Genomic DNA, 25,173 nt, shown 5'->3' with positions numbered 1-25,173 from the left:
GAATTAATAGATGTTGATTTGTTTTATTTAATGAGTTTAAGTCTTCCGCATTATTTTCTGTTGATATATGTTAAAATGATAAGGGTTAGATTGGTTGGTTCGCTCACATAGGAGGGAAATTGTGGGTGCCAGTCGCGGCCCCGGTTTTGGGTCGTGACAGTTGGGAGTAGCTAGATTGGTGAGCAACCTTCCAATCTCGGTGGATTATGGTAACACGTTTCGCTTTGCATGGGGTGGAGCTTGAACCTGTGACTTAAGCCATAAATACTCCACCTTTTGCCACTCGAGTTAGGCCTTGGAGACAATTTTGTTGAAAAACATTTTCTTTTAAAAAATCAGTTTAAGAAAAACGATTTTCGTAATGGACATAGAAAAAAATAAGTTTCACATGTAGTATTTCACATTGATTATGTTCTCTCCCTTCAACACGCCTCACCTCCGACCCCCTTAGCCCTCATTCTCCAACAAGCCTTATCTTCAATCCAACCGTATCCCCCATCCCGACCCCTACCTCAACCTTTCATTGTATATGTCTAAACTATATAACACAAAATACATTTCGGTAGGGGTGTGCATCGATCGATTCAGTTCGATTTTATGTATTAACGGTTCGGTTTATTGATTTTCGATTTTAAATATACTAACCCAATCACAAACCAATAAGATATTTTTTATCGATTTTCGATTTATCGGTTTTTGGTCATTATCGATTCGGTTTTCAGTTTACCCAATAAGAAAATGTCTGTAAAATATTATATGCCTTCGCACTTTTCTAAACGCTTTGATATAGTGAAACAAAAAAGATAATGAGAAATTGCATCAATGAGAAAAAATATAGTACGAAAACTGTAATTACATGTTACCACCAAAACATAGTATGAAATTTTTATGTTAATCAAATTACGGACCTTTACAAACTTGCAAATGCTACAACCTACAATTACAAACTAAAACTAAAAACAAAATAGTCCAACAATACTAAAACTAAAACTAAAATCAAATAACTATAATTGTGAACCCTTACTTTAATTTTTAGGTTTGAGTAAACAGTAAAAACAAGTAAAGCGGCTTAATGAAGTTGGTAGAGCACTAATATTAATTTAAATTATTAATATTTAATAATTAGGAGGGTAAAATAATAAATTATTATCGTTTTATTGTGTTATCGGTTTACCCAATAACCCAATAGTAAAAACCGATACCGAATCAATAACCCAATAACTTTTTTTATAAACCCATTAAAAACCCAATAACATTTTTTTTGGTTTGGTTCATTTTTGCACACCCTAATTTTTCGAATAATATTTTTTACTTACCTACGAACCGAAGAAAATATATTTGGAAATTCTTTAGAAAACATTTTCAAAAGTGACTAAGCCCACCCAATTATCCCTAAGCCCAATGGGCTTTTTACATTCTCACCAAAAGCCCATCAAAGAAAGTTTCTCATCTTCTCCAAATTCCAATACACCCAAATATTTGCTATTCTTCTTCTCCGCAGCTTCATTTTTTCACTGAAAAAAATTTCTACAAAATCGCATTTCTCATCTTCCCGGAGCTCTACTCAGTTCTCCGATCATCACCGTCAAAATGTACAGATGCGTATCGTCTCGTCTCAGCTCTCTTAAGGTCAGTGATATTTTTTTAAATTTTTTTTTCACACGCAGATATGTAAATAAATCTACATATAAACTGTGATTAATTTTAGCGCAATGATTTGTCTTGTGTTATTGTTAGATTCATATATTTAAATCGATTCTGCAGATATATAGTTAGATCTTTGGATCTGATCTTAGGTCGTTTTCTTTTTTGTCGATATGAGAGCTATGTTAGTTATTGGATTGATTTATTAGATGGAATATATTGAGTTTAATCGTGTATACGAGATAGAGTTCATTTCGCTACTTTTCAAATTTAGTAAAAAAAAAATTTATCTGATAAAGGCATTTGATTTGATCATTTTTTATTATAAATGTGGTGTCTGGACTGACTTACTCGCAACTCGACTAAGCGACTAATTATACGAATACTTGTGACCTCCAACCAGGTAACATGTAAATATGTCCACCAAGGTTACCTAGAATAGATGGTAAGAAATCATTCCGGTTTTGTCTCTATTGAAATTTGTTGAGACCTCATAGGAGGTCTCAGCACACTGACTATTAGGCCACACCGTTGGGTGCAAACTATTTGATTATTTTTGATTTTGTGATAACCGTGGTGTTTGGGCCGACTTGTGTGCACTTTGACTGATTTCACGGGATACCTTCGACCTCTCAACTCCTGCCAGCAACAATTATTGGCTAACTCTGTCACGTAGACTAGGACTAATAGAAAAATCACCTAGTATTTTCTTTTTTATCTCTGCTGGCGAGCATTTGAAACCAGAGGCCTTATAGTTTTCAACCTGCTTCATTAACCACTATGATCAGCTTCCACGGTTTTGGTGGTTCGGTATTACAGCTGGGGATTCATTGTATTGCTCTAAATGGGATATACAAAATATTTCATTTTTATGGGTGGAAGTTAAATTGCGAAAAGAATTTGGGAGCATTTATGAGTAATGGAGGGAAATTTAGAAGAAGGATCAAGTTTTAAAGCTAATTTCTGCTCTAAGTAGGTTGAGTTAGACTGTGAAAAGTTATTACAGAACATTGTTCTGGTTTATCCAAGAGTAGAATTGATATGATAAGGAATGGGTGCTAAAGTTGAATCACTCTCCATCTCCAATGTTGAGGTTTGAGGGTTCGAGTCACCAATGGAGTAAATTGAGGAAGGATCACTATTGACCCTTGGGGAGAGGGGTTGGGCATCGGGTATTTCTTATTGAATAAAAGGTTTTAGTAGAATTCATACTTTCTGTTTGATGCATTCTGATGTAAGGTTTTGTTATCAACTTCATGTTCATGAAAAGATAATCATTAGATTACATATTTTCTGAAAGTATAAAGCTTGTAGGCACGTCAAGGCAACAGGGTCTTGACAAGATTTTCAAGTTCAGCTGCTGTTGCAACAAAGCCATCTGGGGGTCTTTTTAGTTGGATAACTGGTGATACGTCAAGTTCAGTGACTCCCTTGGACTTTCCCCTCAATGATGTTAAACTCTCGCCACCATTACCTGATTATGTAGAACCTGCAAAGACTCAGATAACGACTCTCGCCAATGGTGTCAAAGTGGCCTCTGAAGCATCGGTGGTATGAATCCTAGATTTTTTAATAACTGAATTCACGTGGAATTGCAGTTTCTAATAATGGTTCTACTTTATTGTGTCCAGAATCCTGCTGCCTCAATTGGCCTTTATGTTGACTGTGGCTCTATTTACGAGACACCAGCTTCATATGGAGCCACCCACCTCTTGGAACGCATGGCCTTCAAAAGCACGTTAAACCGGAGTCACTTGCGTATTGTACGAGAAATTGAAGCAATTGGTGGTAATGTAACAGCTTCAGCCTCACGAGAGCATATGATCTACACTTATGATGCGTTGAAAACTTATGTACCACAAATGGTGGAGATGCTTGTTGACTGTGTTAGAAATCCTGCATTCCTGGATTGGGAAGTTAAAGAACAGGTTTCCCTCTTCTTGGTCATCTTTGGTGTTTCCTTAAAACAGCTTTCAAACTGTGTTTTCTGAGAATAATATTCGCCTTTGCAGCTTGAGAAGGTTAAAGCTGAGATTAGCGAGTACTCCAAAAACCCTCAACACTTGCTTTTGGAGGCAGTTCATTCTGCTGGTTATGCTGGTCCATATGGGAATTCTCTGATGGCCACAGAAGCTACAATAAACAGGTTAAACAGCACAGTGCTGGAGGAGTTTGTAGCTGTGAGTGTCAAAACCCTGATCTCCCTCCATTGGTCTTCCTACACCCTCTTTTTACTACTTTTGCGGAGGAACTTCTGTTTTTAAACTGGTTTTCCTTACAGGCTAATTATACTGCTCCTCGGATGGTTCTTGCTGCATCTGGTGTTGAACATGAAGAATTCTTAAAAGTTGCAGAACCTCTTCTGTCTGATTTACCTAAGGTGTCCGCCACTGAGGAGCCTAAGCCTGTGTATGTGGGAGGAGATTACCGCTGTCAAGCCGATGCAGAGGTATGTATCTGAAACATCTTTTTTATTCCCCGCATACATGTTGTGTTCTGTGTCTAAGACGTTTCTATGCCCCCTCTTAAACCAGATGACTCATTTTGCCCTTGCCTTTGAAGTTCCCGGTGGCTGGATGTCTGAAAAAGAATCAATGACATTAACAGTTCTTCAGGTACATAGGTTTCATTTAAATTCTTTGAATGTTTAGACTGCACCAGATTTTCCCTATCAGGTCAATTTGGATGTTCAAAAAATTACAGGACAGTTTGTGATGTGCTTCCTGGAAATGTCAAATTAAACAAATCATGGAAATGAATTAACCAAGGAGAAGGAAAATCGTATGTGGCCATTTATTTAGTTATTGGAAAAGGGAAGAATGATATTTTAAGTATGAATTGCATGTGTTTTACAATCTTACAAATTGTATACTATCAAATGTAGAAAAAAAAATGATTTTGAAATTGCACTTCCCTTTCCATCTCCCAGTTGGCCAAACAACAAAGGTTAACTCTCAAATTCAAATAATCTCAGGAAATGGAAAAGCATAAAATATTGCCTATAGAACCATATATATATATATTTGCAAGGCTAGTCTAACATGATAAAATAGTTCTAAAGTGTCTATTCCAACAAATATTGAACTTAAAAATTTCTTGCTTTCAAAAAGGATGCAGTTTATATAATATACTCGAGATGAAATAGTTCACAGATATCAACATTTTGTGGGCTTGCATAATTAAATTGATGGCATAAGCTGTGCATTTTAGTATATTTTATAAGTCTTTACTTTGATCTGTTCCTATTTGTATTTGTCCTCAAATCTATTAAGATTTACAGGTTCCTGCCTTCTTTCAGGATTAAGGTTTTATTACTCTTTTTTTTTTTTTTTGAATATTGCAAAATATGAATTTAGTTTGTTTATGGAGTCTTGTTATATTTTTGTAATGTTGAATTTGTATAGAAATATATGTGTTACATTAGCAGTGTTTGTTTGCCAGTTGGTTTACAGACTCTTGACTTAGTAGGACTGGGCCTTAAAGCTTATAAAGAGCATTGTCATGGCTTCGGACTTTCAGTATGATCCCTCTGATACAAAATCTTTGTTTAGTAGTTGGTTTATTGACCCTTTAGGAGTGTTTGAGTATGAGTTGACATTAGAGCTTCTATAAAATATCCTAATGCTCCAATAAAATTTCTGATTCAACATTTCTTATGCTTTTTTAGCTTGTGTTATGCACTTCTAACTGTATCACAATTCCTGAGGGATGTAGAAGGGATTCCTACAGTTTGCTTTTTCATCGATTAATTTTTATCAAGTCTCTTTAAAGCTTTAGATCTTGTCAAGTCATTACCCATCTGTAAAACCCCATTAGCTCAATATTTCAACAAACTTATAGGGAACATATGCATATGCGTCACCAATCCCAAAAAGAGAGGTTAATAATCCAAAAAAAGAAGAACTGAAAAGATAGATGTATGGGTGCATTTGCTAGTCTCTACTTGGATGAAGATTACTTCGTAATAAATGTTTAATCAGGAAATTTGGGACCTAATTTGTTAAGATGTATCATGAATTAGAAAATTAGGATATTTTTGTTGCTTTTATAGTTTTGAACATTCATCTGATTTTACGTGGGTTAATTTTGAGGACTTAACAGATGCTTATGGGAGGAGGTGGATCTTTCTCAGCTGGCGGTCCTGGAAAAGGGATGTACTCAAGATTATGTAAGCTTTTCTCAGACTTTACTTCTCTTATGTAATTTGAAGTAATTCCAGAAATGATAGCCCCAAAAGAGGTTTGTCAAAATTTATAGTACGTATTGTTCAGCTATGAGCTTTCCAAAGTTCTTCTCTGCCCTAACAAAGAAGCTCTTTAATGCTCCAGATTGATTTCTCAATTCTGTCAAATGCCCATCAATTTCTTTCTGTTCTTACTGGAAAATAAGACAGAAGATTCACTTCCAAGCTTTCTTTCTACTTTGTTGAAAGACAATCCTGTTGAAGTTAACATGCTGCTGTATTACTTTCGTGGATTCTATGGAACTAGAAAATATAAACTTCGTCCAAAGACAAACCCCATAAGTTTCGTGCAATCATAATGTTCACCTTATCTTTAATTTTTGAAGGCAGACCATTGACGACTTGCATTTTTACACTGTTGATTTCATCATAACTATTTTATTGGGATCATTCAGAGCCTTTCAGTTCCACTGCAATCTTCTGCTCTATATTGATCTTTTTTTGAAGACGCAGACATTCCTGGCTACCTCTCCCTGGTGCAATCATGATTTAGTGATGATCCCGTTCTCCTGATCTCCATTCCTTTCTCTTTCTAAATTCAGTTTCTGGTGGCATCATTCCTTGTTTACCCTCTACTGTGTTTCCCCCATGTTGAAAATTTTCAGAAAGATGGATTTGGTACTCCATTGCTATGTTGCTCAGACTCTTCAAAAATATCAACGGGTGTGTGTCAGATCCTCCAGAGTCCGAGCAACTTAGCTCCATTGTGTCTTCTTCATATGGAGTCTTGTCAACATAGTCTCTGCTGTTTCACAGACGGGTTAACATTTACTTACAACTCAAAAGGAAAAATACTCATTTGACACTCACAAATTAGTAAGTTAAATGCAATTGTTGGTGATGTTTAGATAATCAGATGGATAAGTACTTGGTTATTGGTTTGCACAAAGTTGGAATTTGTATATTTACTCATTTAGTTTTGGAAATGTGATTTTCTCCTAGTTCTTCCTTTCACATACTTACATGATTTTCCGCAATGGCGAGCAGATCTTCGTGTCTTAAATCAGTACCCGCAGATTCACGCATTCTCTGCATTCAGCAGCATTTACAATAACACTGGATTATTTGGAATTCAAGGAACTACGGTAAAAAGCCCTATGATGATTTCATTATTACTTATCTATCCGTCTTTTATTTCAAACGAAGATACAATGATTCCTACCAATGCTATCACCGTCTTCAAACTAAATGTTTGATCTGGTAACTTGTGTTTGTTTCACTCTCTTACGCATCATTTCTATCCAGACCGTTTTCGTTTCTTTCCCTTTCCTCCCTACCTTGCTGAATAGGTTACTATTTATCATTTAAATTATCTTCTTATTATGGGTGGCTCGATGTTTTAGTATCCAGATCTTAATGACTTACTGTAATCTATGCCAAGTACATATCTCTGTGCTGCTAAGTTTTCTTGTGATATAATGGAAATGCACTTGTGGTATTGGTATAGAAAATGTCACGAACTTACCTAGCTTTTTTACCTTACCTTTTAAACAACATTGTTGCCATTGATGTTGGTTGTGGATGTTGATTGAGATGGTGTTTGTTGTGGATAGTAGATAGTGGCGGCTAAATGGCTAATAATTGTGGTGAATGATATGGCGGTGAATGATGTCGGTTGTTGGTGATATATAGTTGTGGTTGATGGTTATCAATTGATCGTTGATAGTTATTGGTGGTGGTTGGTGGTGGGGATGACTAACAGCGATATTGGCAGCATAGGGTTGTGGCTGAGGATTGTGGTTATAAGTAGTGGTAGTTCATGATGGTAGACGGCAGCGGCTAGCCGTGAAAGTTGAACTGTCATCTTTCTAGAAATCCCTTGATGAACACATTAGTGATATCAAATTTTTGTTATACATCTTAATCGTTCAGATCTATTCATATACCTATTTAAGTGATTGTAAAATAAAATAAAATAAACTTACTTGAGATTAACATCTGAAGGATCAAGATTCAGATTTAAAAAACAAACATAATTATTGAGATATGAATAATTATGTTCAAACATTCACTGAGTGCAAACAAATGAGGGCTTAGTTTGTTAGGTTGTTGTTTTCTCCTTTGCGGCAAATGATTGAAACCTTGTGTCACTCTATTGTTTTGTTGTTTATGTGGGTGACTTACCATTGCATATGCCAACAGAGTTCCATCTATGAAAGCACGTTTGGATTAAGAATAGCGACTTCTTAAATTGCAAAGCTTAGTCTTTCTCTCTTTTGGGTGTTTGTGTTATCAGGGCTCTGATTTTGGGCCTCAAGCTGTTGATGTAGCAGTTAAAGAGCTTATCGCGGTAGCAAACCCTAGTGAAGGTTTGACATATAATTCTGAACTGTTACTTTGTCTTCCCTAAATTTATGTTGAATTTTCTGCCTAATGTTGTTACTTCCCCAGAGGAAGTACTGTACTACTTTCAAATTAAAGAAGTCCATTGATATGCCAATGCAATTCTCCGTTATCCTGTTACTGATTGCTATTTTATGGCTTTGCCTCTGCTCGTTTCACACAGTCGACCAAGTACAGCTAAACCGTGCTAAACAGGCAACAAAGTCTGCCATTCTGATGAACTTGGAATCCCGGGTATGTAATATTAACTCAACTGCTATATTGTATTGGCTCGGATTTGCAGAAGGATACATGTTGTATAAATATGTGCTTATTGCTGATCTAATTTGTAGATGGTTGCATCAGAAGATATCGGCAGACAACTTTTGACATATGGAGAGAGGTATATACACGCTTGTTTCTAATGTTCACCTAGATGTCTTCCAACAAGTGTTATTAATAGTCATCATACCCCCCCCCCTCCCGAGCCTCTACACATATGATCGTTGTACCTCTCTGATCATATTAGTACTTACAAATTTTCTCTGCCGATTGCTTTTGGGTCCGCAGGAAACCAGTGGAGCATTTCTTGAAAGCCATTGATGCAGTTTCAGCAAAAGATATTGCTTCCGTTGTGCAGAAGCTTATTTCTTCTCCTCTGACCATGGCATCCTACGGAGATGGTAAATCTTTCTTTACAATTATTTGTTTCTCTTGAAAGTGACCGAGATTTTGTTTCTCTCAACTCCCCCCTGTGTTTGCTCATTTCACTTCAAAATCGCAGTTCTCTCCCTCCCATCATACGATGCAGTCAGCAGCAGGTTCCGTTCCAAATAAATCCATTGTCAACCACGAAGTACACAGCAAGACTATCATGCTGTTATTTTTTAGGTTTTTAGAAAATCTTTACGCGTGTGGCTATAATTTGCTGAAAATAAGAGGGGTTACGAGCTATCGATAATTCAGCTTTGTCAAAGCTTTAAGATAAAGGAGCATCTGGGCACATGTTTTTTGTGTATACAGTTTGTAATTCATTCAGCTTTCTTTGATATTTGATGACATAATGTCATAGGGCATTACTCCTCTAGTTAACAATTTTGAGAATTCCTCCACCCAAAATGGGAAGAAATACTAATTTTATCTCAATATTGTGAATCCAATGAATTTTATGCCAAGGTTGATCGATATTAATTAGCCTTGGGAGTTGGTATGAATAAAAACAATATACTCAGTGTCATCTTACAAATGAGATTGAGAAGAGTCGAGTCTAAGCATGCTTTTACCTTTGTCTTATTTGAGGTAGAAAAATCATTTTTTATATATCCTCGTCTCAATAAGTTGAAATTATCTATTAACTTTTTGCTTTGACCCTTGACCTTCATGCTTTCTTCGTATATAGTGCCATGTTTTATGTGCGTTAAAAATATGTTATGTTTAGTCAAATCAACTAATTTTAATTTTTCTTCGGTCTACTTCTATCTCTACTTATAGGCTATATTTTCTTTCAGTCCAAATGATCTCGAACTTCGTCTTACTTGTTGATCTTTATTTTTGAGTTAATTTACACTTATTCTTCACCTTTATTTATATTTATTTATTTATTTATATATAATGTCTCATTTTAAAATATTTCATGTTATAATAAATTATTGAATATAAGAATTTAGCTCTATTATTGCATTGCAAACAAAACGATTAAAAGTTATGGCACTCCATAATTTTTCTGTACAACTTTTTCATAAGATAAAAGATAAGATAAGATATGAAAAGTCTCTGTCGGCTATATAAAGGACATTCAATTCAACTTACTTTACTTAATGTAGCAACTCAGCTACCATCTTGGATCGGATTTATCGTAAAATTGAAATATTATTTCGTTTAGCTTAAATATCATGCACGTAAATATTGATGAATTTACGTGTGAACAAAACACCTTGGTACGTAAATATGGATGGATTAATCAAAGTGTGAATAGAACACCTTGGGTATTAGTACACTTTTGTAAACCGTACAAGTACTATAGCATGTTTGAGGTCACAAGTTTCAACAATAGAAGCTTCAAATGCTCTACTGCGATGTCTAAGGAAAATTAGTTTCTCATGTCTTCATTTTTTCCTAAAACTTCGTATCAATTCAAAACTAAACATAAATTGAAATGGAGGGAGTGATGATAGACCCAAATATTTACAAATGAAAACAAGAGTCATAAACTCTGCACATGTTTGTTTATACAATGTTGAAAGACCCTTGATGTTAAATTCTTACAGAATCAAAGATATAAAGCTCTTGGGAACTTATTTAAGCAGACCTATATTCTGTACAATGGAAGCTCTGCTGATGAGTGTGCAGCAGTTAGCAGGCTCGTGCCTCGGTTAGTTGCCTGGTAACGGGTCCATAGCCACCTGATACTTTCAGTGACGCAAAGAGGCAGGATAATCGAGCTATCATTGGCTGTGTTCTTGCGATTCTGGGAACAAGGGCTAGCTCCTTACCACGACTATCGTCAGAAGAAGAATGATACCCTTCAAGATCTGCTTTAGTGATCAACACAGCGTCACTAGAGAGTGGAGAAGATGCCATTCGCTGCCGCTTGAATCCTTGAACAGCCTGTTTAACGAAAAAAGATATGTTGACACACAGATGAACTTCCTATGAGAAAAAATTTACTCGAAATGTTCTTTACCTTCCATTGAGAAGGAGCCAATAGAACTCTAGGTCTTCTGGAACGGACATATTCCAGCGCTGCAGCAGGAGTCATATTCTTATATTCGACCTAAATTAGTGAAAGAATCAACCTTTCAGTCATTTGAAAGTTGGCTAAAAGTTTTGAAAGTAAAAAAATTAGCGGGCCAAGAAGCATTGCCCAAATGGGTTAAGACAGCTACCAAATAGCAAAGCACAACAGTTGTGCTCCTTCCCCTTCCGGCCTTGCAATGCACATAAGTAGTCAGACCACAGGATGCATTCCCTGCAACAGAGAAGCGAAAAAGGGAAGTGAGGAAGGACCCTACGATAAGTCAATAATACAGAAGATAAATGACAATCACTCACTGTGAATAAAATCTACTGCTCGGTTTATATCCACGAAAGAGGGTGCAAAAAGATAATCTCTGGTTGGAATAACGAGATGGTCTATTCCATGGGCCTGAAATCAGAGTATAGGACATGTGAATACACCTCCACGTGTGGAAACCCATTTCTACCATGCATTAATAACAGGATCAAATTAAAAAGGATAAAAAAGAATCAGACAAATTGTAAAGGGTATCAAGGAGTCTCTTGAAGATACCGACCTCTGCAGCAGACTGTAGTTGCAGAGATGGGAGGAACGTGTTTTTACTGATCGATATCATATGAGATCAAAACTGTGAAGTTTAAATGACAGAACATGATAAAAGATACTTTTGTTCTTGTTGACAAAAGAAAAATATTCTAATGTCAAAGTTGTGAGAAACGAAAACTAATACCCTGCTATATGAACACACCAATCAACAAACTAAGCAAAGATTAATTGAGCTACTCAAAAACGAACATCATAGGCTGAAAGAATCAGGAGAAAAAGCTTATCAAGAATATAATCACATATCATGACAAAAGAAATTATCCAATTGAAGTAGACCAAAATTAACAACAATCAATCACACGAAAATGGACGATATTCAACATATGTATCACTCACATGATACAATGATGATGGTACCAAAGTTTCATAAGGTTCATTCAGCGTTATTACACCACCAACACCAAGCTGCTTCAACCGAGGGACATCCGATGGGAATGGAACTGCTCCAAGAAGGAGAAACTGAACAAACAGAAAAGCAGAGTCACAAAGACATAGACCTTAACATATTAAACTAATGGAGGACAAATGAGAAGTATTTGTTTATTTCTCCCTTTAGACTTTTCTTTATGAGAGCAGGGTGGGGAAGCAGGAACAGGAGGAGGCAATTTCCTTACTTCTTCAAAGTCGCAAATGTGCAAGCAACTAAAAAATAAGTTAATGCACACAACAACTCATCCTTATACAAAAGCATATAATATATTGAAAATTACAATAACAGACCAATAAAATTCACTTTCCCCCGCATTCCCATAGATAAAAACTGTCAAATTGGACTAGATAAACCCCGTTATCAGGCAAGCATCCATCTGCAAAGACAACCACATAACAAAAAGGCATTTTTTGGCGAGTCCAAAAGTTTTCTACAACGATTTTCTCAAACATCTGTCAAATATCTTACAACTGTGGACATCAAACTGTGCATAATTTCTTAATATGCAATTCTACTTCGAAACACTGAGAGATCATTGAAAAAATAAAATGCATTGACCTAGGTGTTATAGGGAAAGGAGTGCAAAAACTTATGTTAAGGATGAAGTAAACCTGATCGATTTGATCCCACCATCTGAACTCCGATTGAATTTTGTTACGAAAAACATTGTACAAAAGTGTCGGATAGAAGAGGATTCGAGCTCCAGCACCAACCAAAACTCTCTTAGCATCAACACCAACAATCACACGTCTCTCAGAGTTCACACACTTACTATCACCTTCTATTAACAAGTCATCCAATTCCACAATCTTCATTTTCACTAACTCCTAATCCACTGAACTGATCAAAGCAAAAAATTGAACCCTAAATTGATCAAAACAACGGCGTCTACACCGAATACTGAACTATACATAAATCAAACAAATCTATCACATGCTAGACCAAAAATCCTCATTTCCAAAATCCTAAACAATCAAACTAATTACAGCTAAAGACTTAAAATCCTAAATTGATCAAAACAAGAACTTTGGGGGTTCTACAATGAGTACTGAACTGATGTTAGACCAAACTTATTCAAAGCTAAGAATTGAACCCTAAATTGATCAAAATGAAAACTTGGGGTTCTACAATGAACATTGAACTGCACAAAAACCATACACGATCTTCATTTCCACCAAACCCAATCAACCAAACCGATTGCAGCTAAAAATTGAACCCTAAATTGATCAAAACACAAACTTGGGGGTCTACAATTAACATTGAACTGTACAAAAACCATACACGATCGTCATTTCCACGATACCCACTCAACTAAACTGATTGAAGCTAAAGATTTGAACCCGAAAACTGATAAAAACAAAAAAAAAAGTTTGGAGGATTGAATTGTTAACTATTTTGGGTGAAAATTACATCGATCGAGAGAGAAAAAGCAGGAGATTGTACAGAAATGGAGATTTTGAGGGGTAATTTGATGATAATCGTAAGAAAACTGGGGATTTTCGAAGATTTGAACTGAGAGGAATCTAGAAGAGAAGAAAATTGGACCAATAGAACGAAAATTATGAAAAAAAATTGGAAAATAAGAGCAATGAAGGCAAATAATTTAGGCCTGGAATTAAGGATATTTACAGAAATGTCAAATGTCACGTGACTTGCATGTTGCTTATCCGACGGATCGGATGGATAATTATGATTAACAGTTTGATTTATCGAATATCGAATTTTAAATATACTAATCCGATAGCCAATCAATAAGCTATCGTTTGGTTCAGTATAGCCGTATAGGATTAGAAATTATCGAACGGTGTCTTCACTCACCAATATATTGATTTCTCATTTAGACAAATATTTTTTTTCTAACCCTACTTACATACAGTAAAAATGTAACCATGATAAAATTCTTAACGGGATAACGGATTTCGCAATAAAGAAATTGAGTAATTCTCTCTAGCAACGATAAATCTTTAATTATAAAATTTTAACCCATTCATCTGTCATTAATCTGATAATTCAATATCAATAAATTAATTTTGGAGTTGACTTATCGATTACAGTTTAATTTTGAACAACCTAATTAAAAGAAATTGAGAAAAGTATGTGTCTGGCAATTTTAATCTTCAAAATTTAGGTTATTTTAAATATTATGATTTATTGGTATCAAATCAATATGGTTTATACTTCATACACGTTAAACTTTTTAATTGGTGGCAATTAAACTAAAGAATTCGAATCATTAATCTGTTATTCTTATCGTAATAAATGATTCACTTGTTTAAAATACATAGTAAAATCTCAATTCATTGAACTTTTCTATATAATCAAATAAAAAGTTTACCGAATATTCTATAATCTCAATTCTCAATGTGATTTGACTAAATCTCAATGGGATCAAGCCTTTCATCGTTCTTCTCTTCTTCAAACTCTGAACCTTAGTATTAGTAAAGCGAAATCCCTGATGTAGGATGTTGAATAGAATAAGAGTCTTTTTGTATATCAAATCTAAGAAATTTTTCGATTCGAAAAGAAAGCAACATCAAACATCATTGAATCGAAGAAAGAAGCAACGTCAATCATCACTATTAAATTGACAATAAATTTCTTTCCGTCAATAAAAAATGTCTTATAAAAGTTCATTCTACTTCTAATAAGCCGTGAATTAGATCAAAAATACGATCATCAAGTCCACACGGCGTGTTCTCATTTTCCCAACAAATTCAAATTTAGCTCGATCCTAACACATAATTGTGAATACAACTGAGTTAATAGTTAAAACACACCCATAAACTACTAATCACTTTTTCATAAATTTCATTTCTTAACTATCACTTATTTATAACACATCGATTAAAAAAATATAAATAATTAAAAAAATAAAACTCGTTAAAAATCGATAATTTAAATATATTTTTGACCATTAACTCGATATAAAATGTTTCCATCTAAACCTATCAACGGTTCTTTTCTTTTCCTCTCTCTTCTTTGCCTTTACCGTAAGGTTTTGGTTTGCTCTTCAAAATTTTCTTAGAGCGAAAATGCAGAGCACTCAAGCAAAGTATATTTCACTTTTACCAAATTCAATTCGAAAAACCAGTGACTTTTCTTCAAGAAATCTAGCAGTGAACCATTCAAATTCATTTTCCAGAAATGGGGTTCTTCCCAATTTGCATTTGCGTTTGCAGAAACCGATTGTATCAGCTTGGAAAAAGAAAAAGCCATCTGGGTCTGTTAGATCAACGAAAATCATGCTAGAATCAGCTTACTTCATTGCGTCAAAGCTCAAGCTATTGCCAGAGCCATTGGATTCTATTATAAGGGAATTTGGAGGTGGAAATGGTGGAGGTAGTGGGTTTAGGTTTGGGTTAGGGGGTTTCGATGGGTGGGGAAGAAGAAAAAGTAGAAAAAAGATGAATTGGGGATTTGGGGTTGTGTTTTTTGTGATTCTTGGTGTTGGGCTATGGTTGATTTTGATGAAAAGATTGGAAATTGATGTGTTTTTGGGTGGTTTAGGTTTAACCCTTTTTGGGTTTTCTGTTAATGTGTGGAAAAGAGGGGTTTTGGATTGGGCATTAGGGTTTTGTTGTTGTGCTGCATTGATAGGTTTGTTGTTGAAACAAGATTTGCAGAAATTGGTTAGTTTTCTTGGTAACATAAAGATTGCTAGGAGGAAGAGGAAAAGAAGACTCTTTTAACTAAAAAATTTTGGCAGTAAAATGATGTTTTGTGATACATTATAGTATATAGTTTGTGTTCTTTTGTAGGAATTGGTAGAATATGTATTTTCTTTGTCGTGAGATTTCATATGTACCATTTTTTTCGTTTTTTGGTACATCGAAAGATGATTAAGTTTTCTTTTCAATTATACGAAATGCAAGGTTTAGTTTTGATTGTGATTTCCTCATATGTAGAGCTCAAAATTTTTTCGTTCATTTGTCTGATATCAGGAAGTATGCTTATTAGTTGAACTATTATCGATTTGATGGGTTTATCGGAGATAGAAGGGCTATTATCAATGTGATGGGTGTATCCTTATCGAAAATAGCCCCTCTATCTCTCAAGATATGTGTAAGGTTTGTGTATACACTACTCTCCCGAGACCTCACTTGAGGGATTACGTTGGGTATATTATTGTTGTTGTTATTGTCTGTGTGATGCTTTGGTAGAAAAACTGGCTAATGACCTCTTAATGTGTGTCTATACACCTCATGATGAAAGTATTCAATCATTTCTCTGAGGTTTCTGGTCTTCATACTAATATGAACAAGAGCTCACTTTATGTTGCTGGTGTGAGTGATGAATTTAAGCAGTAGTTAGTACATGAATATCAACTATGGGAGAAATGCCCTTTAAAGTATCAAGGGGTACCGTTATCCTCAAAGAAGCTTACTGTTCAACAATACATGCCTATTATCGATAGTGTTATCTCTAGAATCAGTAGCTAGATCACTAAGTTTCTTTCATATAGTGGCAGACTTCAATTGATCATGAGTGTGTATTTTGAGATTACTGGGGCTAGGGTCTTCCTTCTTCGTAAACAGATCCTCACCAAAGTGACAACCATTTGCAGAACATGTCTTTGTACAAGGAGCAATGAGCTTTCAACAAAGGCCTTGTTCTCATGAAATGTGTTGTGTATGTCCAAGTCTGCAAAGGAACCGAACATTCTTAATTTCTTTACCTTGAAGATGGCAGCTATATGTAGTTGCTCTGGTCTTTGAGTGTTAGACTACAGGTGAAATGGATATGTGGCTTTTATATAAAAACGCTTGGACATTATGCATATGAACATCCCAAAGCAAGCTTGTTGAGTTGCAGAGAATGGCTAGTTAGCACAAGAGATGTCTATGCTACTCTTTCAGAGTTTTGTTGTGACAGAAAAGTTAAGTTTTGAGAGAATCCTGCTTAACACTCAATTGTACATTCCCTGAAGTGCCTCGGAGGAGTTGAATACCAACCAAAGGAATACTACCGAAGCATCATTTCATGTTGTCGTTAACTACATATATATGATGCTTCTGAGAACTGTGTCCTGTGTATTATTGGGGAAGGTCTGCGTACATACTACCTTCCCCAGACTTCACTTGTGGGATTACGCTGGGTATGTTGTTGTTTAGTGTAAGACCTATTTGCTGCTAAATGACGATGTCCAAAGACAGACCCTTCTTAGAGGGTGCTGTCTCGAGGACTGCTGATAGCTAAGCATGGCTCAAATTTTGATTCATTTTCTTTCTGTTGAGACTTGGCTCTTGAGTCCAAAAGACCTAGCTGTGTTAACTTGCCTATTTTGGCTAATGAAAGTCTTTTTATCTTGCACCAAAGAACAAATAAACTGGCCAATAATATGTACAGAAGCTGTCATTGAAGTGTTTTCATTATAAAAGAATAATAAATAAATGAATTTAAATTATATATACATCAGAGTAAAGAACTCTTAACATTATCTGGTCATGTGAGATTCGTAATCTTGAAGTTCCTTACATTGACGATGTATATAATTAAACTCTAAACGAATATGTATGTATGTGTGTGTTGAAAATAATCTGAAGCAATAGAAAAAAGGTATGTATATATATATATCTTTCATGCTCAAACCAGAGTTCACATTTTGGTCATCACTGCATATGAATGAAAAAATGTTTATGTCTTTTGACCTCTCGGAAAATGTTGTTGCACCTGTGTCAGGATTTAGAAGTATGATTCTTGATCATCATGACAAAGTTCCTTCCTGAGTTTTTGAGAGAAAAGCCTACAAGCATCCATACTCAGATCAATGGCAGCCGAAAGAGCGATAAATAGGGCAGCATCAGCCATACAAGTGACATGTTGCACCCCTACTTGAACCATGGGTGTACTAATCTTGCCTTCGCCTTCTACATTTGACACCATCACGAATCCTCTTATCGGAGAATTCGTGCTCAATGCAGTGTCTTTCACTGTATTGTCAATGCAGAATTGACCACCTTTTTTCATGCTCATTGTGCCTTCAGCAATTGGAATGGTACTAGTAAGGCCAGTATCAGTAACAAGCTCGAATTTGTAACCGAGACCATCAACTGGCCCTCTTTCTCTCCACGCCTGGAGTCGACCCCAGTGTTTCCAGCTGCTAACACAGGCGCCATTAGGCCGGAGGATGAGCCATGCTCCGGCATTTGATCGTGAGACGCGGTCCGAACCAGGAGAGGGAACAAATGGTGTGATCATTGAAGCAGCTGCAACAGCTGAGCCTGAAAGATCATAGATTATTATCATCCATCCTTTTCTTTCCCTTCCTGTTCTGTCCCTTTCACCAGAAAATGTTCTCATCCATCCTCTGTTGTTTAAGTTGAAATCAGTTGGTAGAGATCTGTTGTAACACATAAAACAGAGACAAATATCAGCTTACAGACAAATTATTAACAAAATCACTACCTAAGAACAATAAATTAAGAGTGTGTTTAGTATGAAAGAAAAATATATAATCCAAAGAGCATATGTAATCTTGAAAAACATCAAGGTGGGTGGGGATAAGGAGTTGGGAGTCGGGGCGTTTAGTTGGGAACAAGTTATCCTGAGATTTGAGATTAGTTATCCCGGGATAACTTATCCCACCATGTATGTATATGGGATGACTTATTACGTCACTATGATATAAATGACAGGATAACTTATGCCAAACATGACAACCAAACAAGATACAAAAATTTTACCCCATCACTCTTTTCTTATCCCATGACTATTTATTTTTATCCCTCGCACCAAACAACGGGGATTCATCATCTACTATAATACGTACATGAAGAAAGTTCTAACCTTGCATATATATATTGAAATTTTTCGTCAAAAGAGGTACTCCGTCCCTGGCCAGGCTAGGTGGAGGGGGGGGCATGTTGGGGGAGGAAAAAATGAGATTGAGATGCCACTTATGATACTTGTTTTACTATTAATACTACGAAAGTGATCCACCATATTTTTAAGAAACTTATTTTTCAAAATATTTTAATCAATCAAATATAATAAAATGAAAAAACATCACTCTATACCGAACACGCTCTAAAAGTTTAGCTTCTACACACTAACAGAAAAATGATTAGAAAACTTAATTTGGTAAACTAAATAGTAAGGTAGGTTTATTTAATAATCCACAAAATTAATGGTAAGATAGATGGTTGATCCAACTAAACAGTCAAAGAAGAATATTAATAACTTTTATGAAGAATTTGGAACTAAATCTTTGCACATGGAAAGGGAATCAATGGTGGTTGCCAATTAACACTTAAGTTAATTTTTTTTGTCTGTTAGATCAAACTAATTATGTTGACTGACAATTCTCTAATCTGTCATTAAAGTAAAATGCTCAACTTGATAAATAGTTAATCTTTTGGACCCAAAATTTGCTAAACTATAAGAGAATAAAATCATGAGATAATCTTTAATCAACTTTAGTTAATATCTCCCATGTTAAGAGTAAGAACAAATCACGTGACAACAAGTTTACTAGTTACGCTAAAGTTATTCTTATAGTTTGAACACGTGACCTTCTGATTACAATGACGTGACAATAAGTTTACTAGTTACGCTAAAACTCTCCGTCTATTTTTAGTGATGATCATTTAAAAAAATAAAATATCGAGATTTCTCGTAAAAGTTGACTAAAGAGCAAAATACTTTAGAGGTTTTCGGTATTAAAATTTAATTACTATACTTTTAAAATTAATATTTATTTCTGTTTATATCGTATACTATTATCTTCCTCGTATAATTACCCTTTTATATTTTAAATTAACACCGATAAAATTTTTGACTCGACCAGTATTATTAACACTCCTTTTGTCCAAAGTGAGTCAATAATATGGTCCCATATTTTCCAATCCCCACGATATATTTCAATAAGAAAAGTTTAAAAGAAACGACAAAGTTATATCTACCTTAAAAATTAAGTTTTTTATTTTTTTATTATTATTATATTACTTTTTATATGACATTATATAAATATTTTCATTTTCATATTATTAGATAGTCCTTAAAACTCTAATATCACACAAGAGAAGTACCATGAAAAAAAAAAAGAAAAACTTATATATATATTTATAATATAGAGATTTTGATACTATATAATAACATATTAAGCATAGTTTATATGAGTTCGAAAAAATAAATTATATTAAATTTTATCGCTATTAAAATAGATGAGAGGTTATTTTTAAAAGATTATCGGAAAATAGAAAAATGATTGATCATAAAATAACGAGATAAACAGAGCGGTAGCACCGGAGACTCACCGTGAGCGATTATTCCGATCAGCACTAAATTTGCAGCTAAAAACCGGTTGTCTAATATTCCCCTGAATCTGAAAAACCACCGGGCTACACTCCGGTTCACCACCAAACTGAAAAACAAACCGTGGATCCGGTTCAGCTCGAACCGCTATATGCAACATCGCCACCGGTTTATCCTTCTCCGCCGTCGACGTGGACCCCAATTTCATCCACCCATTCTGAAACACTCTCCCCTTGGAATGCGTCCCACTCAAATCCACACTCACCTGAACAGAACCCATCAATTTCCCCGACGTAACTCCACACGCGCGGCCACCCATTCGCCCGGTGAAAACAGAGACAGTTAGGGTTATGGGTTTTGCAGATGAACGACGGAGTGCGGCAGCGTCGAGATGGAATCCGGTTGCGATTGCAGCGGATTCCGGCGGAGATTGGGTGTCGGAATTTGGGGAAAGAGGGAGAATTGTGGTTTGGGTAGGGAAGTTTTTGAGCTTAAGTTTTGCATAACAAGGAGTTGAAGATGGATGGATTCCATGAGAAGCTGATTTAGTTGCTGTTAATGGAAGTTTAAGAGCTAATGATTCGATAATTAAACGAACAAATGGACATGGATCCATTGAATTAACAGCTTAATTAGTAAAAGGGTAACAATTATTTTCTTCTTTGGGTTCTTCGAAGAAGCTTCAGAGAGATGAAAATGGTGGATATTAATGGAGGTTGAAGAGAACATGTATAATTTGTTTCAATGGATGAATGTATGCTTATAGTAATTGTAACCCCACCCCACCCCCACCACCTTACCCTTGCCAGGTTGTCTTTTTCTTTTTTCAAAAGGATAATTAGTTATTAATTGATGATTTTTTTGTGAAATTACGTTTATTTGAAAGTTTGTAATGATATGGTTGATTGTGAAATAAAGGGAAAAATAATAAATATACCTTTGAGTAATTGTAACTGGTATGAAGATATTCTCCGTCGTATTTTTGGTACATTGATGTCTTTGTTGTTCAAAAACTAGAGTGTATATGCACTTAGCTTTAACGGAAGACTAAATGGTATCAAGATATTTTTCGTCATATTTTTGGTACATTGGTGCCTTTGTTGTTCAAAAACTAGAGTGTATATGCACTTAGCTTTAACGGAAGACTAAATAAGGACATGTGATGCCAGGTTGTCTTTTTCTTTTTTTTAAAGGATAATTAGTTATTAATTGATGAATTTTTTGTGAAATTACGTTTATTTGAAAGTTTGTAATAATATGGTTGATTGTGAAATGAAGGGGAAAATGATAAATATACCTTTGAGTAATTGTAAATGGTATGAAGATATTCTCCATCGTACTTTTGGTACATTGGTGCCCCTGTCGTTCAAAAACTAGAGTGTATATGCACTTAGCTCTAACGGAAGACTAAATAGGGACGCGTGATGTAATTTATTAATCGATCTGATGTTTATTATGACACGTGTATGTTCGTTAATATAAAAGGATATATATGCTCTAACTTTTGGACAACAGGGGCATCAATGTCCCTAAAGTTGGATGGAGGGTATCTGCATACTATTTACGATAATTTGAGTGTATATTTGTCTTTTTCCCTTAAAATAAATGTAAATTATGTGATTTGTTAATTCAGCGTATTAGGATATCTTACCTTTTGTCTTTTTTCACTAAAATAAATGTAAATTATGTGATTTGTCAATTCAGCGTATTAGGATACCTCAGCTTGATTTATGAACTAAAATTTGGTTATTTAATGAAACTGTTTAAGAGTTGTGGAAGTTATGATGAGGTTGTTGTGTTTATAAGAACGAAAATATAACTTAAAAAAATTCAAGTTTTATTTTTTAAATAAAAAAAAATAAAATTTAATCTGATTTTAAATCATGTCTAAACGAAGTCATATATTTGTGATTTATTCAGAACTTTCTAAAATGATTTAAGTTTATCTTTCGTTAATAATTGAGGTCTAATGTATCCTTGTCAACTTTCATTATAAAATTCGTTCAATTATATTCTTATTCTATGACTATAGAAGTTCTCGATATATGCATATAGTAAATTTATTTTTAAATTATGTGAAATATTTTAAATTTGTCCATGAACTTTAAAGAAGGAAACAATATCAATTTTTCGGTACTTAAAATCTCCAATAACAATAGAGTTATTCTAAACAGAAGTACTTTTACTTAACTATTCTAAAATTTCGAATAATCTAAAAAAATGAACTCAAAGATTATGCAATTATACCATCAAGTTAAAAAAAATTAACTTAGCCATAACTACAATTTATGTGATTTCATCACTAATACTTTTCAAATCATTAATAACAAATGCAAAGCTCTACATTGATCTCCTAATTGTAAACTAAATCTAAGTACATAATACTTAGCTTTTAAATTAATTATAATAGTAATTGTGATGATCATGGTGAAGGATATATTATGTCAAAAAGTAAAATAATGAAATAGAAAAATGATAAAAATAAAAGAGTGAGAGAAATTATTTTAATGTGATAATTTATGTAAATTCTTTTTATAAGTATTTTCAGAATGAAGTGATGATGGAGTAATAGCAATAAATAAATAAATTAAAATAAGCATAATTTCATAAAATTTAAGGATAAATTTAAACTATTTTACATCATTGTTTTTATTTGATTTGATTTAACTCTTATATATTTAATATAAACCATATGTTTGTCAATTATTGCATTACTACACAAAATTTTATTAATTATTCCAACAAAATAAGATAAAAATAATATTTATATGATTAAACAAACGAAAAACAAAACTTATAATCAAACTAATTTATTAATTTGATTTTAATAAAAATCTGATCAAACCGACTTATACACACCGTTAACTAAGGTCATTATATAAAAATTTTATGAGAAAATTTATTGAGTGATTCTTGCAATTGATTAAATGGCAACTCATAATTATCTATTAGAGATATCCAATATCTTCATAGCATTTGTTTTTATGACTAATCATATTATTTAATTTATTCCCTCAAATAATGTTTAATGATTAATTCTCTCTAAAGTTCAACTATTCTCCAACTACAAAAACAGTTGGTGAATATAAAAAAAAAATTATAATATGGACAGTATTTTATAACATGCAAAGCAGTGCAATCATTTTTTTATTTTTTATTTTTTATTTTTTAATATGAATTTTGAATTAAATATTAATTTTAAAAAATCATTTTAGCGGCACAATACTAGTATATTAGAAGACATTTGTCATCAAGTACGTATTAAGTACTAATCCTTAATTTCTTATACCTTAAGCTTAAAGCCCTAATTATATATCTTAACCTTAAAGGCCTAATTACATTCGAATAATTCATTATTAGTGGTCATGAATATCAAATTAGTGAATCAATTAACATAAATAAATAATAAAGATATAAATTGTTATCTGATAAAAAGTAATATTATTCTTTTAAAATAATCTACTGAAAAAATAGCACAACTTCAAATTAAATGGATCGGAGGAGTACAGATATAATGAGTATTGACCATTTATCGGGGAGGGAGTACAGATATAATGAGTATTGACCATTTATCGGGGAGGGAGTACATATATAATGAGCATTGATCACTTATCGAACATTTTATTCTTTTTACAATTAATAGCAACGTCATAACTATCACCTTCTTATAATGACTTTAAATAGTATCGAAAAATCAGAAGTTTCGTTTAAAATATTCAAGATTTAACAAGTTAAAAAATAATAATTTTAACCTATATTTTTTCGTATTATTTTTCTAATGATATTATTTTATATATTGTATAATTACAACCGACATTCTTAAATTTATCGTCGACCAAATCACATGAAATATAATTTCAATTATTATTATGTGACATAATCTTTGTTTTTTCAGAAATTGTTTCAAGATTATTTGCTTCTTTTTTTTTTAATTTTTTTTTATTTAAATGACGATAATTTCTAGAGGAAAAAGACATAAATTACATAATTTAAAGTTCATTGGGTCTTTAGAAATTGGGTCCCATAACAGCTTGGCTAAGGCTGTTATTTTCTTTTTTAAATTTTTAAATTTTATTTTGTGTATTGTTATAGTTATTATTTATTAAATTAAATTAATTTGGTCATTATAATGTTTATTTATTTAACAGAAAAAAATATTTCGTGCATTTTGTCAGCATTCTCTGATGGCTGTCAAACGGCGGCTCTATTCTAAATAATTAGTGATATTTTCATCAAAAAATTATTTTCTACGAAATATTTAGGGTTTAAGATTTAAGCTTTTTTAAAAATATATATTTATATAAAAATAATATGTACTTTTTTAATATAAATTTAATAGATTTTAAGATGATGCGGAATTATTAAAGAGTAAAGACCTGATTCTTTTATTTCGTTAAATTATGAAATGTGACGAGGATATGATAAACTGTGAACTGTTTTTTTTTTATTTTCATTAGAAAATTATTATTTTTTATTTTTTTAGAATTGATTTTTTTCCTCCATACCAAACACATCCTTTGTTTTATATAAGTGTGCTTGATTGGCCACACATATTTATTTTTAAAAAGAATAATGGTCAATAATTTTTACAACTATTAATGACTAATTTGAAAGATCCTTTCTTGTTTATCACTATATTGTGAAGATTTTATGCTCCAAAAATAAAATAAAAAAATTGGCCCACTTCACTTTCAATACAATTGAAAATCATGCATAAAATAATTTTAAAAAATGAGAAAATGTTATTATGAATTAATGAATTAGGTTGTTTTTAACAATTATATACATTTCTCAGTAAATTAAGTTAATTTTGAATTTACATTTATACTATTAATTTCTGAATTCATCATTCAAAATCTTGTGTATATAAAATGTGTAATATACATATATATATATATATATATATATATATATATATATATATATATATATATATAT

General features: G+C 33.4%; 4 protein-coding genes across 4 annotated transcripts; 2 read left to right on the top strand and 2 right to left on the bottom strand.

Annotated features, from left to right (window-relative positions):
- The first annotated feature begins 1,425 nt into the window (after positions 1-1,425).
- LOC107007228 (mitochondrial-processing peptidase subunit alpha) lies at positions 1,426-9,403 on the top strand. The gene is made up of 13 exons (XM_015205753.2): positions 1,426-1,629; positions 2,959-3,195; positions 3,276-3,572; positions 3,657-3,824; positions 3,926-4,093; positions 4,179-4,259; positions 5,746-5,812; positions 6,875-6,972; positions 8,124-8,196; positions 8,394-8,464; positions 8,563-8,612; positions 8,780-8,892; positions 8,994-9,403. Exons 1-13 carry the CDS (start codon positions 1,591-1,593, stop codon positions 9,044-9,046), a joined length of 1,515 nt encoding a protein of 504 aa, XP_015061239.1. The 5' UTR covers positions 1,426-1,590; the 3' UTR covers positions 9,047-9,403.
- Positions 9,404-10,339: 936 nt separating this feature from the next.
- LOC107007626 (putative dual specificity protein phosphatase DSP8) lies at positions 10,340-13,555 on the bottom strand. The gene is made up of 6 exons (XM_015206316.2): positions 12,594-13,555; positions 11,889-12,011; positions 11,261-11,354; positions 11,095-11,177; positions 10,893-10,982; positions 10,340-10,816 (listed from the first exon to the last, which is right to left on the bottom strand). The coding sequence occupies exons 1-6, from the start codon at positions 12,795-12,797 to the stop codon at positions 10,562-10,564; spliced, it is 849 nt and encodes a 282-aa protein (XP_015061802.1). The 5' UTR covers positions 12,798-13,555; the 3' UTR covers positions 10,340-10,561.
- A 1,371-nt stretch (positions 13,556-14,926) lies between these two features.
- Positions 14,927-15,872, top strand: LOC107007714. Its single transcript, XM_015206441.2, has one exon. The coding sequence runs from the start codon at positions 15,015-15,017 to the stop codon at positions 15,669-15,671; it is 657 nt and encodes a 218-aa protein (XP_015061927.1). The 5' UTR covers positions 14,927-15,014; the 3' UTR covers positions 15,672-15,872.
- A 1,462-nt stretch (positions 15,873-17,334) lies between these two features.
- Positions 17,335-20,979, bottom strand: LOC107007713. The gene is made up of 2 exons (XM_015206440.2): positions 20,238-20,979; positions 17,335-18,322 (listed from the first exon to the last, which is right to left on the bottom strand). Exons 1-2 carry the CDS (start codon positions 20,849-20,851, stop codon positions 17,665-17,667), a joined length of 1,272 nt encoding a protein of 423 aa, XP_015061926.1. The 5' UTR covers positions 20,852-20,979; the 3' UTR covers positions 17,335-17,664.
- Positions 20,980-25,173: the final 4,194 nt, after the last annotated feature.

The sequence above is a fragment of the Solanum pennellii genome, chromosome 12 (genome assembly GCF_001406875.1).
Source record: "Solanum pennellii chromosome 12, SPENNV200".
NCBI classification, from domain to species: domain Eukaryota; kingdom Viridiplantae; phylum Streptophyta; class Magnoliopsida; order Solanales; family Solanaceae; genus Solanum; species Solanum pennellii.
This window is presented reverse-complemented; position numbering and strand designations above follow the sequence as displayed.